General features: G+C 40.0%; 2 protein-coding genes across 8 annotated transcripts in view; both read right to left on the reverse strand.

Moving 5' to 3' along the window:
* rftn1a (raftlin, lipid raft linker 1a) overlaps positions 1-1,132 on the reverse strand; it is a 37,086-nt gene extending 35,954 nt beyond the window's left edge. Inside the window, exon 1 of the mRNA XM_061665002.1 lies at positions 962-1,132. The gene's annotated coding sequence lies outside the window, so the exon portion shown is untranslated. The remainder of the gene's footprint in view (positions 1-961) is intronic.
* Positions 1,133-1,520: 388 nt separating this feature from the next.
* dazl (deleted in azoospermia-like) lies at positions 1,521-13,928 on the reverse strand. Of its 7 annotated transcripts, none has more exons than XM_061665496.1 (11): positions 13,826-13,928; positions 11,215-11,291; positions 10,720-10,842; positions 10,461-10,552; positions 10,272-10,323; positions 10,134-10,200; positions 9,903-10,045; positions 5,229-5,306; positions 5,059-5,109; positions 2,632-2,703; positions 1,521-2,540 (listed from the first exon to the last, which is right to left on the reverse strand). In XM_061665496.1, exons 1-10 carry the CDS (start codon positions 13,851-13,853, stop codon positions 2,659-2,661), a joined length of 756 nt encoding a protein of 251 aa, XP_061521480.1. In that variant the 5' UTR covers positions 13,854-13,928; the 3' UTR covers positions 1,521-2,540; positions 2,632-2,658. The 7 variants fall into 7 exon arrangements, with proteins under 7 accessions (XP_061521480.1, XP_061521479.1, XP_061521481.1 ...); XM_061665495.1 differs by having other exon boundaries at positions 5,229-5,309; XM_061665497.1 differs by lacking the exon at positions 5,229-5,306.
* Positions 13,929-14,289: the final 361 nt, after the last annotated feature.

A 14,289-nucleotide genomic window follows, 5' to 3' on the forward strand; every position in this document is an offset into this window, starting at 1 on the left:
GAGCATCTGACAGTTCCTGACAGAGAACAACATCGCAGTACTGGAGCAACCTCCCTACTCGGCCATCCTGGCTCAGTGGAATTTTTTTCCTCTTTCTCAAGCTCAAAGCGGTCATCAAGGGGACCCGTTTTGAAGACGTGGACGACATCAAGATGGTCGTGACGACAGAGCTGCGGAGGATCCCGGAAGAATTTTTTCCAGGATTGCATGAAGGCGTGGCAGACAAGGCTGGGAAAGTGCGTTAGACTCAAAAGGGATTATTACTTCGAAGAAACTTTTTATTTAGATTTGAAATATCTTTGGGGACGCCAGTTCTGCCATACCGATGCAAAGACACTGAAGTGTCTTTTTCTGTTTTATGATTGTCACATAAGCACAGCAAGCAACATTGGCTCCATAAATCCTTATTTTTCATGTTTAGTCTCACATTTGTCTCCATTTTCCTGACCTGTATCTGCAGTAACAAGGGCACAGTCCAATGGATTTCTGTTTCCTATCCTTTAAAGAAAAACGTTCGAGATGTACCAAGATGTGTTGTTTTAGCTCTACTAGTGTTCCATGTGAATAGAGCAGCTTAAAAATGTCAATTTACCTAATACACTCCCTACGACTCCTCATATGCGTCCAGTGTACAAGCCATAAAGTACCGGTAGCAAAAACATTTTTTTTATTTTATAAATGACACCATTTTGTTTGCAAGAGGCGCACACACCTTCAACCTGCGACAGTGACGAGTGGATTTAACATTTAACGTGATACACGCACACAATTCATATACCCGTGATTCCAAACACTTTTCCCCACGACAGCGAGACAAAAACTTTAAACACACGTCTCGTGAAACGTCACGCAACTATCATTCGATTAGTTTTTCGGGGCGTAAAAGTGACAATTGACAAATCCTCCCCACGGGGGTAAATAAACAGTTTTAAGTGCGAGTAAAAAGGGAGCATAAACTCACCGAGCTTGGTGGTCGTCAGTGAGCCGTCCTGAGAGTACAATGTACCGCCGTTGACGTGAGCCTCCTCGGCACGGCTGGTGGGAGTGAGACGCGTGGATTCGGTGTAACTCGCAGGCTCCCGGTATGTGGCGTGGAGCTCTGACAAGGCAGGGCGGTCTGCTCCCTGCTCACCCACTTGGACGACTTTTTAGACTAGAGCGCCCCGTGATGTTTTCTTTACGACCACGCCCCCATTAGGTAGCATACAGCTCTCCATCCGACCAATCATGCCCGCGTCGAAGTGCCATTAGCCGTGTGTGGCTCAAAGTGTTACCCCCCAGCATTTTTTGATAAATTCATATTTCATAAGCGGCAATCCAGAGCCATTCATAATTTAGAGGCGTCTGACTAGAGGCAGTTGGGTGGGGAGCAGGGGGTGGTCATGGCACCCTGGGGAGCCCAAGTCACACCAGTTGACAGCAACCCACTAAAAGAAGACAAGATGACATAGGCCGTTGCTAATGAAGAAAAGCCTGAATGGAGGCTGCAAAACAACTTACAAACTCCCAAGACACCACAGTTAAACTTTTATTATAGTTTTTATTTATCCAAACACATGGAACACTACAAAAATGAACAGTGCAATGCCCAGACTCCCTGAATACACACTTCAGCAGTGTTTTTTTTTAGGGGCACACGAGACCTGAAAATCCTGAAACATATACAACCTGCGCCAAGATGCACCAATCCAGACAAAGGCAATAAAAACAATCACCATATGTGCAGTGCAAATGAGGCAGTGCTGGTTTTTCTACCTTACAAAGTGTAAAATAAACAAAAACTTGCGTCAGGATGAATCCTCAAATACAAACGACTAGGACCCTAGTGAGTCATGCATGTGTTAACTTTCTTCTCCCAAAAAGAGCACTTGAAATGTCCTTCAATGTCAAAGGCATTTCAAGGCATTTTTAAACTTCAAACAAGTTGGCTGGTAACTCTGCCATGTGATAGTGATGTGTGATCAAGTTTATGTGCGAAATGTGACTCTGTTGCCTTACCAGTGCTCGCCTCCACCCGATGTCATGTGAAATTAAAGAACAAAGTAAACGTGGGTGTAAAAACTCAATAAAATGGCCAAAATGTTGAAGCATAGAAACTAGTGTTGTCAGGCCGTTATCATATACACATATTTTTGTATATTGTTTTACAGTCAAAAATAAAGACCAACTCAACATTTAAAAAAATTAAATAAATCAAAAATGTAAAAAAAATATAAATAGGCACAAAAGGTGATCTTAAAATACTTTTTTTTTTTTCTCACTTTTTCGGGTAATTAATTAGCAAACAAGCTGGTACGGTGAGAGTGCTCTGCTCTTCCTCGTGACCCTTTTCTGAGTGATCTTTACACATTAAAAGCACTTTGAGGTTTGTGGTCCCGACCAGTTGTGGGTCAAAGGTGACTGTGATGGGACTAGAAAATAAATTAAAATTGACCTCAGAAGCCAAGCGAATGAAAGAAACAAAATGTCAGGGGGGAGGTTTGTGGCAGTCGGGTGAAGTAGAGGTTTCGTCTTATCTGTATTCTGATGTCCTGTATACCCTTTGAGAGAGGAGGGCAGAAAAGACATCACTTGCTGGTCTTCACTGGCATACGGTCGACGTGAAACCCCAAGTCTGAAGTGGTGCACTACCTGGTGTGGGGTCAGAAGCTGTGCGAGCTACAGCACGGTCAGCATGGTCTGAACGCCACACTCAACAGCATTCTACAAAAGAACAATTTAATGGGAGTCATTTCCTAGTTTGGAGAGTGACTCAAATGATTTAACATAGCACAAAGCAAGGACGACAAGAATCGACTGCCATCTAGTGGCACTAAAACATTTTGCAGGAGTTCCACAAATTGAATAGGGGGAATCTATTTCAGGGCTCAAGTTTACTTTAAAGGGCAAGTACCCTTAAATTTTGGCTCACCCGAGGCAAACTTGAGCTTGCCCTGTTCGGTAAAGTGCACTCAAATGTTTGCCATCTGTCACAGCTCGGTTTCATCACGGTATTTATTACTCTCCCGGTACGCTAATTATTGTGGGAAAGCTCACGGTATTGCAGGAAGGTTGCCGGTACAGGTGGGGCAAAGAGGTGATAGCAGGAATACTGAAAATACTTTTTCTTGTTTGCAGAGTCCTTCTTAATTGGCTTTAGTAGTTTTTGTGCGTTTCCCCACAGGTTTTTGTGAAAAAGATATCTTCATATCATATATTACCATGCACTTCTATCCCAATCCATCCAATGTTTACATTCGTATACAGTACCTCCAAAGCGCTATATTATTATAAGCGCTCTTAATTTTGCAATGTGACTATTGTGCCATCCCTACATATGACAATAATGTTTTTCATACGCTTGCCCGATTGGGAATGTTATACGTTTTGCTAGCTTGCTCGTGAGTATTTTTGACTTGCCACAGACAATCAGGAATTGGTAAACTTCAAGCCCTGAATTTGTCCAAAATAAAACATGACTTGAGCATCTACTTTTAATCCCTTGAGGCAACATTGATTGTCCAATAACTATAACTGCCTGCTCGACCAATCAGTAGAGCACATAAAGAATAGATCATATAATAATTTTTAAGGTCCAAAGATGCCTTTACCACAAATGTCAGAGCAGCCGTTTGGTAGACCATGTTTTTAAAAGACAGATTTAGCATTTAACACTTTGTTGTACAACTCAAGTGGGCAGTTGCACCCGACACAGATGAAGATAGAATTACTGCATGACGCGGGCATCAGTGAATGAAGTGTAGAGTTCGCTGCCGTGTTGGTTAACTTGGCACACGTTGTGGTCCTGGGCAGCTTGTGTATAAATGTGCTTATTACATGCTTATTTTCTTACCATTTGGACAATAACATGATTGATGGTGCATCTGTGTCTATCCTTGATTATCTGTAATTTCCATGTATAATGCGAAGGCCCCACCCCTCCCCAAAATTGTCAAGTCAATAGTCCGCATGATACATAGGTATAGGGGAAAATGTATTTAAAAAAAAAAACACCTCACATTTTATAAATGTATGCTGCCATCTAGAGGTTATTAAAAAGCTGTACACTTTCATTCCAATATGCCGCCGCCACCTAGAGGTTATGAGAAAGATGTACACTTTCATTCTAAAATGCCACCACCACCTAGAGGTTATGAAAAAGGTGTAGCCTACACTTTCATTCCAATTTGACAGGGGTACGTATGACTGCATATATGTACAGTTGTGCTCATAAATTTACATACTCTGGCACAATTTGTGAAATATTGCTTTTTTAAATATGACTTATGACTAAACAACAACCATCATTAATTTTTGTATGGTTGTTTTGTTTAATAATAATGCTTTTCTGAAATGCTTGACAGTTTAATATGAATCCCATTAAAATCAAATTAAATGAGTTTCGCCTGGTCCTTCATGTTTTCTTTAAAGAATTGTACCCATCTTACACACAACTTTGTGTTTTCTCATTTACTAAATAAAAGTAGGGCTGTGAATTTCTAAATAAGAGCAAGTAAATCGAGAAAATATTACGTGTGCAAAGTGCTTAACTTCAGAATAACTTGAAAAACCAAAACACAGATTATACTTAATGTTTTGATCATATTGGTAGAAGCAAAATCATGCATTGTGTAGGAGGGTTTTCCAGAATTCTGAGGTCAACTTTGGAGGTGCGTATTATACATGGGTGTGCATTCTACACGAGAAATTACGGTGTTTACTGTGTGGTATTACAATACATTCTAACTAGCGATGGTAGGCTAAACCAAAGTAGCTAATATCGATACGTTACCCTGTGTTGCTGATCGAAGACATGTTTTTGTGGTAGGCTACACATTGCTATTTCTTCCTTGTAAAGTGTGAAATGATCCCAAACTTTAGACACCTTTTCTTTTACAGACACTTCCTCCTGACTCGCAGCCATTGTGCCAACTTATTGCTAAACTGAGTCGTGTGGAAATATGATCCCTGCGATGCGTCAAGGCAGCGATTTTGCTTTGCCCTTTTTTTGTGATCGAGTAATTTGATTAATCGTTGCAGCCCAACTTCCAATAAACCATTCTCACCATATGGACTCACCTGATTGCCCAGCCGTGCTCTCTGGTCAGCTGTCCAGTAAGGCGGAGCGTACTGTGTGTGTGCAAGGGAAAGGGCCAGATGTCAGACAGTACAAAACAGGAAAATAGGACCAGATCAGATGCTCGGTAAGCAGAAATGGACAGAAAGTAGAGCAAACAAATCAATTGTACCTGGTAGGCGTACGCATTATGAGGATTCACTGGCATCTGTGGAATCATAACGCTTCCAAATTGGGAGTAGGGGTACGGCTGCTAATATGACAGTGGATGTTAAAATACATATCCTTTAACCCAAATTCAGATGTACAATGTAAAGCATTTCACTACATCTCCCTGCACTACTGATTTGATTTCCCCAACTTGATATTAATAGATGACCTTTATCATGCAAGTATCTTTGACAATCACAGTAATCTGGCCTCCATCTTGGACCTCCATTTTTTTAAGTTGTGCTAATGAGCCCAAGTCTCTTGAGGAAAAGCAGGGGTAAAACCATTCCAGCTGGTGACGCAATACAAACGTGTTTGTGTCAGGAGTCTCTCTTACTCACACACTAGACGACTGAACAATGTGTCCAAATGTAGTGCTTTGATGGCATATTGCAGCTATTAGTCAGTACTCAAGGAAGACCCAAGGTCACATCTGAAACTGGTCTGTTATTGTGAGTGGTTCACTTGGCCCAAACAAAAAAAGGAGTCCAGGTTTGATTTAAGTGTTTGGAATAGGATAATTTGATCAAGACGTCCTTTAAAGTGCACTTGGCTATTTGTTGGTGCGCTAGAGTCATCATAAATAGTGCTGGGCGATATGGAAAAAAATCCTTTCGCGATATGGGCCATTCTATATCCCGATAATGATATATAGGTGAACCGCTGTATCGCGGTTCACCTATTGCGATTTAGTGCATTGCGGATGTTTTCCTACTCATATCGTGCATAATTAGCCATATTGCGGGATATTCAGTGTATGTTGTAAATTTTTTTAATGGTAAAATAAATTCTTCCTAGCCCAAAACATAAAAAAAAAAAGGAATAAAACAGTGTATAGTACTACTGTGCATTACTGCATGTTTTAAGAGTTTAAAAGGTGTTTGAGTATAGAAAGTGTTTATAAGAGTATGGTAGAGGTTAATAGAAGTATAGGGAGGATTAATAAAATTCTGGGGAGGTTGATACATCTTTAAAATAGGGATGCATGATAACTATAGGGACAGATAATTATCAGTCTATTGGGAAAAAAAATGGCATCACACTGATCGGTCCAATATCGAAAAAAACTGGAATGATAAGAGCCGCCTCCTGCAGCGGGGCACAAGCTGGCAGCAGCTGTTGCTGCTGCATTAGCTAGTTACAGTCATGAATATTTTGACCAAAATTCTTTGCTTATGACACCAAAAATAGTCAATTTCCACAGTAAATTAGCAAATGATCACCAGCATTTGCTGAAATTACAATCATCCAGTGACTAAGTTCTTAACTACTACACTCGCTACCGTTTATGTCCTTTGGAGCGCAGCTATATCATGGTTCTTCTTGTTCCCGCTATATTGCAGATTTTTATTACAGTTGTTATTTTTTTATACTTTTTGTACAATATTTTTGTGTTATCCATTGCTATTGCTCTTTCAATATTATTATGTGTTTAGGCCTGTCACGATAGCAAATTTGTTTGGATAATATATTTTCCCCAAAGCTACCATGACAAACAATAGTATCGAGGATTTTTATGCCGCCAATATAATGTTAGAGCATTTAAATGCCACTACATTATTTTTAAGAACAAGTTACTTTTAATTCTAATTCTAAGAATAGTGAACATTTACATTGTAATGTAGAGCAATAAATAAAATATTCTAATTTGTAATCTAATTTAAATAAAACAGACTCAGGCTCTGTTCACAAACATTGCACTTAAATATTAAACATTTGGGACAGAGGTATAAACAGTCAATGCCTTAACGGGCAATATACTGCCAATCAACTTTCCAGCTGGTTAAGAAAAAGTACCAAGTAGCAACATTAATAACAACCCATAGATCGAAGCAACCTGTTTTGATTCAAGATTTGTACTACTTTTCTGTCTGCTGTCTTTCTTTAAATGCTGCTTTGTCATCAATTTTAATGGCTACATCTCTTACAACAGTAATGCTATACTGTATGTAATGTGAGCACAATACATGCTGTCAAGTATGTGTTTGCATTGTTTGGGCAAAGGGCTCCGTAATTGCAAGCTGATGGGAAACGGGAAATGTCCCACTGTGTTTTTTGTTCCGAGCTGAGGAAATTGGGTAGGATGGATTTTGTCACTTTGAGGTTTTAAGTTGTGTTCTCTCTGTTGCGACTTAATACAAATTCGGCATACCAGCTCGTTGGTGTTAGCGGGATGGCCGCTTTCATCTGGGTTGACTTTAAAATGTTCCCACCACATTAACGCGGTGGCGTTAGGCTTTGGAAGTAATTCCATTTATGCCGCTCAACTTTCTGTAATCGTGCAGCTACTGGCTCGCTGTCAGAAAACTTGGCTTCATGTACGCGAGCGCCCATTTCACACACACACATCCAATCAGAAGGCGGGTCCCCACCATTCACTATCTCTGATTGGTTTAGAGACCCCGATGGGTTGCTTGTGTCTGATTCAAGTCGCAGAAATGTTTTTTTCTTCCTCCACTGACACGCACTTGGAGCCACGAGACTTTACGCCGATCTGATCAGTGTGATCGGTATCGGACGATAATTAGGATCTTATGATGATCGGCTTACATGTCATAATTCGCCGATCCGATCAATGCTCCGCACAAGACATTTAATTAACTCCGCTTTGCCATTGCGTATGAATAAAAAAGCTAGTTTACTTTTAGCCTTGTCACGTGTCTTGTGGCGCAGTACTATAACTATCTGACGGCCAATTAAGTTTGTTTCAATCTTGTCGGTTAAAAAACACGTCATTGGTGTGGGACTATTTTGCGGTGTCTCAGACAAACAACACGCAAGTTATTTGCAGTCTGTGCACAACTGAACTACATTGTGGGGAATGTCATCTAAATGCTTCAACACAACAAATTTGATTGAGCACCTGAAGAATATACACGACGAGCAGGCCCCGTTCAAGCTACGCAGCGTGGAGGGGAGGAAAAAAAAAAAAAAAAGGAAAAGCCAAACGGACGCAAACTCTGGACAGCACCCGTCGATGTAGCCGGGGTAGTGTTAGCGTAAGCATGTCATAAACAGTATTAAAGTAATTTAATTACAGTAAGTGAGCACCCATTATTTCTGTCATGTTGTAATGTTGTTAACTTATGTCAGTGGCCAATCCTTGAATGCCCCCTAGAGGTCATTGATGTTTTAACTTTTGTCTAAAATGAGAGAATAATTTTGAGCTCCAGCACGCCCGCGAATATAGTGAGGATAAGCGGTACAGAAAATGGATAGATGGATGGATACAGTACTCAGTATACAGTACACAAGTATATATAATAAATGAATGAAGTCATGTAAATGGTCACATAGCTCCATCTTGTGATCGGTAATCGTTTTTTTTTTTTTTTTTTTTAAACTTGGTGATCGGCCCCAAAAATCCTGATCATGCAAAGCCTAGTAGCCAGCCTCTGTTTTCTTTTTGTTTAACTGCAACATTCAGATATATGCATATGCGACCAAATTAGTCGCACTCTAGAGTCCTGTCTCTACAAAATAAATAAATACGCCGGAATTCCAGCACCATGCTGAAGTACTGAGCCATCGCTCTGCGCCCTAAGATGCACATTGATCATACTTGATGTGTCCCTGTTAATTTTTGTGTCTCTCAGACGCGGGACACCCATCAAACGAGATCCCTGCAGTTTGCTATAAAACACAATTATCTCCAATATACATAAGTAAGGGGTGCCTGCTCCAGTTTTGCATCAGTTTGGGGGTCCTTGGCCTGGAAATCGTGGATGACTGGTTAGCACATCTGCCTCACAGTTCTGAGGACCGGGGTTCAAGTCCCAGACCCGCCTGTGTGGAGTTTGCATGTTCTCCCCGTGTCTCCGTTGGTTTTCTACAGGTACTCCGGTTTCCTCCCAAATCCCAAAAACATGCATGGTAGGTTGACTGAAGACTCGTAATTTCCCGTAGGTGTGAATGTGAGTGCGAATGGTTGTTTGTTCAAATGTGCCCTACACTTGACTGGCAACCAGTTCAGGGTGTACCCCACCTCTCGCCCAATGATAGCTGGGATAGGCTCCAGCACGCCTGCGACCCTAGTGAGAAGAAGCGGTACAAAAAAATTGATGGATGTCTGTTATCTGTATTGATTAAGAGAAGCAGCATGTCATCGGTGGCAAAAAAGTTATCGTGCATCCCTACCTTTGTACATATTCTGTGTTCTGAATAAACAGGGGATTCCAAAATGACCCCAAACATCAGATTTAAAGTAGAAGTCGCTCACTTCACAATGCTGCGGCTGCTTGCTTAGTCACCATTTTTTCAGCCTTATCGCCCAGCCTTATTATGCACTTTACCTTTTCAGAGTTTTTACACAACTGTCAATTTTTTTTTTTACTTTTGTACTACATATGCACAAGTGATATGAATTTTTTTCAGATGTTTTATTGCTTAAGAAATGTGACGTGCCATGTTTACATGGCATCAAAAATAAATGTTTCTATAAATATTTATTTGCATTTGTACTTCTTAACTCAATCGGTATCGGAGCATTTAAATCAATACGGAATTGAACTGCAACCCAAAGAATCAATGTTGAATCGAATTGCAACCTCAAGAATCGAAATCTAATCAGGAGGATCTTAACAATGCCCAACCCTAGTATGCCTGTAACATGTGTAGGTGCGCGTTCTTTTCTTACGTGATAGTAGGGGCTTCCACCATTAACGAAGGGTGAGGGTTGGGTCATAGAAGTTGCATTGGGTGGGCAGCATGTGCAGTACACATACTGGGAGGGGCTCATCCAAGGCTCAAGTGGCATCATACGCGGTGGTGGTCTAGTTCCTGAGGGCAGGGGACAGGGAGAGTATGACATATAAGTAATGCAGAAACATCTATAATGGTATGAAGATGGTGCGCTCAGAATACATACGACAAGTCCTGTGCTTGATGATTGCGGGGCCCAGCTTGAGTGTCTTCCCCTTCCAAATGATATGTTGCTATAGAAACAAACAATCTATTGTAAACAACAACACAACAATGTTTTTCCTTTTTTAAACTTTGTACTTACATCAACAATTGACTTAACGTCCACATCTTCAGTAAAGTACACAAACCCATACCTGGAAAAAGAATTGTTACACCCACAACTCAAAACTAATGTACAATATTGAAAAGTAACATCTTGAACTACTTTTAGTACCACTGTGTTTAACTAAGACACAGATGCCATATGTAAGTGCATATATAGAGAATGTACCCTTTGCTGAGTCCTCCACGGTATGTGATGATTTTCACATCCTTGACTGTACCATATGTCGCAAAGAAGTCCCTCATTTCGGCTGCATTAGCCTAAAGGTTTGGAGGTAAGTCAAAGTAAAAAAATATTTTCGTAGACCATCCATAAAACATGTTCTACTGTACAAACGTGGGTTTCATGTAAACAAACCATGTAAATCAACCACGTCTTATGCATTCAACAGCTACAGCTATTTGCAGTCAAGCTCACACATCCTTACTCTAGTGTCAATCCCACCGACAAAGATGGCATTGGGAGTGACTCTGCCCTCTGGCAGAATGTAGCCGTTGGACAACTGGGAGGAAAGTGAATCTTGGTTGCTGCCCCTTGGTGTCTGAGTGTCCTACAAAGAAAACATCACTGTTAACAAAATGATAAACAAAGTATGTAGAATAAACAGCTTTTTATTATGGAACATACATTAAACTATCCCCTAATTGTGTAACGTTATTTATTACGGAGCAGTGATTCTTAAGGCCTCTTTATACGGCCGCATTGCATCACTTGGCCGACGAATTGCCCCGCGCGGCCCCTCTGCGTAGCTTGACACGCACACAGCAAAAATTGTTGCTGCGCGTCGAACGCCGCGGAGATCATCTCGTGATTGGTCCGTTTTAGTCACATGCTGTACTGACGTACTCAGCGGGCCCCTTGGTTCTACATACCATCTATGCCGCCGCCTTCTCGATCGATTTTGCAGCATTTTTAAACGTACCATCTGGTCATCTAGGTCCATTTGTTCTAGCAGACACTGTTCCACAGTCGCCATCGTTGTTGCTTTGTTCCTTGTTACTGAAAGGAAAGTAAAAACGGCTACCGGAAATGGCCAACAAAATGCAGAAGAAACTCCATCCTGTGGTGTCCTAGCCAATACCAGCCGTAGCGACACCCCTGACTCGGAGGTGAACTGCAGTACATTTTCAAAACTGCGCGCGTGGGTTGCGCTCGAGTATAAAGGCAAACTATGCGTTTGACAGCCGCAGTGACGTCAGCGCGTTCGCCGTCCAAGCGAGTATAAAGAAGCCTTCAGTGGTGTACAAGTACCACAAGTGGGTACGTGGGCTCCCTCTACTGGTATGTGACGAAATTATTGGTAATGAATGCTTGAAACCATCTGTAACTCAATTTTACAACCAAGTTTGAAACCATCTATAACTCAATTTTACAACCAAACACATGGGACTTATGGGATTGTTTCTCCCCAAAAACCTTCAGTTGTATTTAACAAGTATATATATATGTATATAAGTACAACGTGTTTGCATTTAATCTTTCAGATAATTATGTTTATTACACATTTAGGCAGATTTTTTTAAAACACTAATTGAGTTTTCTTTTAACAATGTCAGGGCACATCATACAAACATAGTTAAACCCTTATCTTCAAATCAATGTCCTATTGTCCAGCATTGATGGTTCTTGTGTTCTATAACTTCAAATCTTCCATTTGTCGTCAAATTGTCTCTTAGTCTTATTTTATGTGTAACTTTCTCCATTACAAATAATTCTCCCACTGTGCACACCCTACTGCTCATTGGTCAATGTTTCAACTTTTATCACAAAATCCTAATTATTTTTTACTCTATATCAGCACATTAACAAGGTTCCCCAAGTCCCTGACATGTTTTTCATATCTCATATCCTATTTTTTTTATTTTTTTAAACCCCACCATATTTTGTCCCAATACTCTTATCCTTTGGCAAGTCTAGACTATATGTATGTATGGTCGGAATCCATGCGTCCACATGCTCTCCAGCATGGTTGCTGGATCGATATAATTTCTTCCCTAATATTTGAGAAGGTATTAAAAAAAATTAACATGTTTTTCCAATTAAACACGCTCGACAGTAGCAACTGGACTGAGTTTTCAGAGATTCAGCTATTCATCAGTTTTAAGACTTTTTAATTACAATTTTATGTGCAATGCATTTTAATTGAATCATTCAGTACAGCTGTTTTTTTCCTTCATTTTGTTATATGTAAGTGCAGTGTTAATTTACATACTACAGTGGCCTAAACTTATTTATTTAAACTTTAATCCAATATTTCAGTTTTAATGTACAGTACTTTTTTTTTTTTTTTACTTTTCAAGTAGTAGATTGTTTAAATAAATTTCAACTGAATTGAACTTTTACTGAAACATTTTGGCATTCCATTTTTTGTTCCTTTTTGTATTTAACTTTGAAGAACAATACATTTCAATTGAATCGTCAATTTTCCTATATTTAGGTGCAGTGTTAATATTCAAACTGTGCCTAATGTTACAGTGACTTAGAATAATGTACTTTTTAGGAAGAAAACCTCTGCCTTTTTTAAAATGAATATTTAGGTCTACTATACAACTGCATTTTAATATTGGCCTTTATGGTGGTACTTTTGAGACCTAAGGATTTTTTTTAGGTGGTACTTGGCTGTAAAATGTTTGGATTACTACAGTTTTAGAGGTACTTGGTGTAAAATGTTTTGGTTACTACTATTTTTGAGGACATGTTCATGATTCAAAGCCTGAGTACAGTAGTATTCTCCCTTTTAAAACTAACAGTATCTCTTCACCTACATAGCAGTGACAAATGGGGGGAAAGGACGGCTAGGTCTAATTGCTGGGTTCATAACTCTCGGACAATCGCTGGCTCTTAGTCCCTGATTGTTAAACCTGTACCAGCCAGTCTTTGATAGTGGCCATCAGCAATAAGCTTTATCTTTGATCATGATGAATATGATGATAAAGGCAATATGTTTGTGCTAAGAAGTAAACACCAGTTTGCCAAGTTGTGTAATACAAATGTAAGCAAGCACGTAGCCTCTCAAGTTACTATTTAGAGCAACAACTGTCCTCGAGGAATTCACTAATTGACGTTACCTACCTAACCACCTCACACATTTTACGAGGTGGTTAGGTAGGTAACACTACCTAACCACCTCGTAAAATGTGTGACGATTTTATTTTTCAACTTGACACCCACAGAACACAAGGAGAAAATGGCGGACAGTTGGAGACATGCGAACTCTTCAAGTTGTGTATAAACCAAGGTGCGCTCTTTTTATTTATTTAATTTTTTTCCCAAAAAGCAGGTGTTCGCTGAAAACATTTTAAACGCGAGTTAATATTACACCTCGAATGCACATGTACTTTGAGCAATCATTTTATTAATGGTGCCTTTTTTTTTTTTTCAAAGCTAGCTTGCCTGCTTTAGCAAGGTCATTTGACGCTAATTAGCAAAAATCGCTGGGAAACAGTTGAAGTGATGGACTTTCAGTTTCGCAATTGTCGTGCTACACGTTAGCCATACAACAGACATGTATATCGTGTTTCTTAAAAACTTACCATATTTAAAACGATAAAAACCCTGCATTTAAGGCCTGATGGTCAAACGCAAGAAACGCGCTTTTTTTTCTGCCCCAACTATGGTCCAGTTAGGCCACCTCGCTTCACCATGAAACCGCCTAGTTCCACATCACATGACCAAACCAACGACCAATCGGACGTTCGATATTCCAATCTGAAAATGGATGGTTATTTTACCACGACGTAGAAATTCAAGACTGAGCCCATGTCCAGTCTCAATAATGTTGTTGTTTTTTACTCACATATAACTGAGGCAGAGTGACAAACAAGCGTTATTCATTTTTGGGGGGGTTAAACTCGACAATGAAGAATCAGTTCCTTTCAATTTTAAACACTAGATGGCAGCAAGCTATTTTGTCCGCTGATATCTTGCTTGGGGTAGACATTCACTTCATAAACAAGATTTGTTTTCTGCCCTCCATCCATCCATTTTCTGAGCCGCT

The sequence above is a fragment of the Phycodurus eques genome, chromosome 20, assembly GCF_024500275.1.
Source record: "Phycodurus eques isolate BA_2022a chromosome 20, UOR_Pequ_1.1, whole genome shotgun sequence".
Taxonomy (NCBI): Eukaryota; Metazoa; Chordata; class Actinopteri; order Syngnathiformes; family Syngnathidae; genus Phycodurus; species Phycodurus eques.

Excerpts from the sequence above, each read along its gene's own strand:
- dazl (XM_061665492.1), bottom strand. The coding sequence starts at position 13,853 with ATGCAGGGTTTTTATCGTTTTAAATATG. Across the intron at positions 10,046-10,133 it reads CATCAAGCACAGGACTTGTC|GAACTAGACCACCACCGCGT; the intron begins GTATGTATTCTG and ends CCCTGCCCTCAG. Across the intron at positions 5,310-9,902 it reads GTGGAAGCCCCTACTATCAC|CAGCCGTACCCCTACTCCCA; the intron begins GTAAGAAAAGAA and ends CTGTCATATTAG.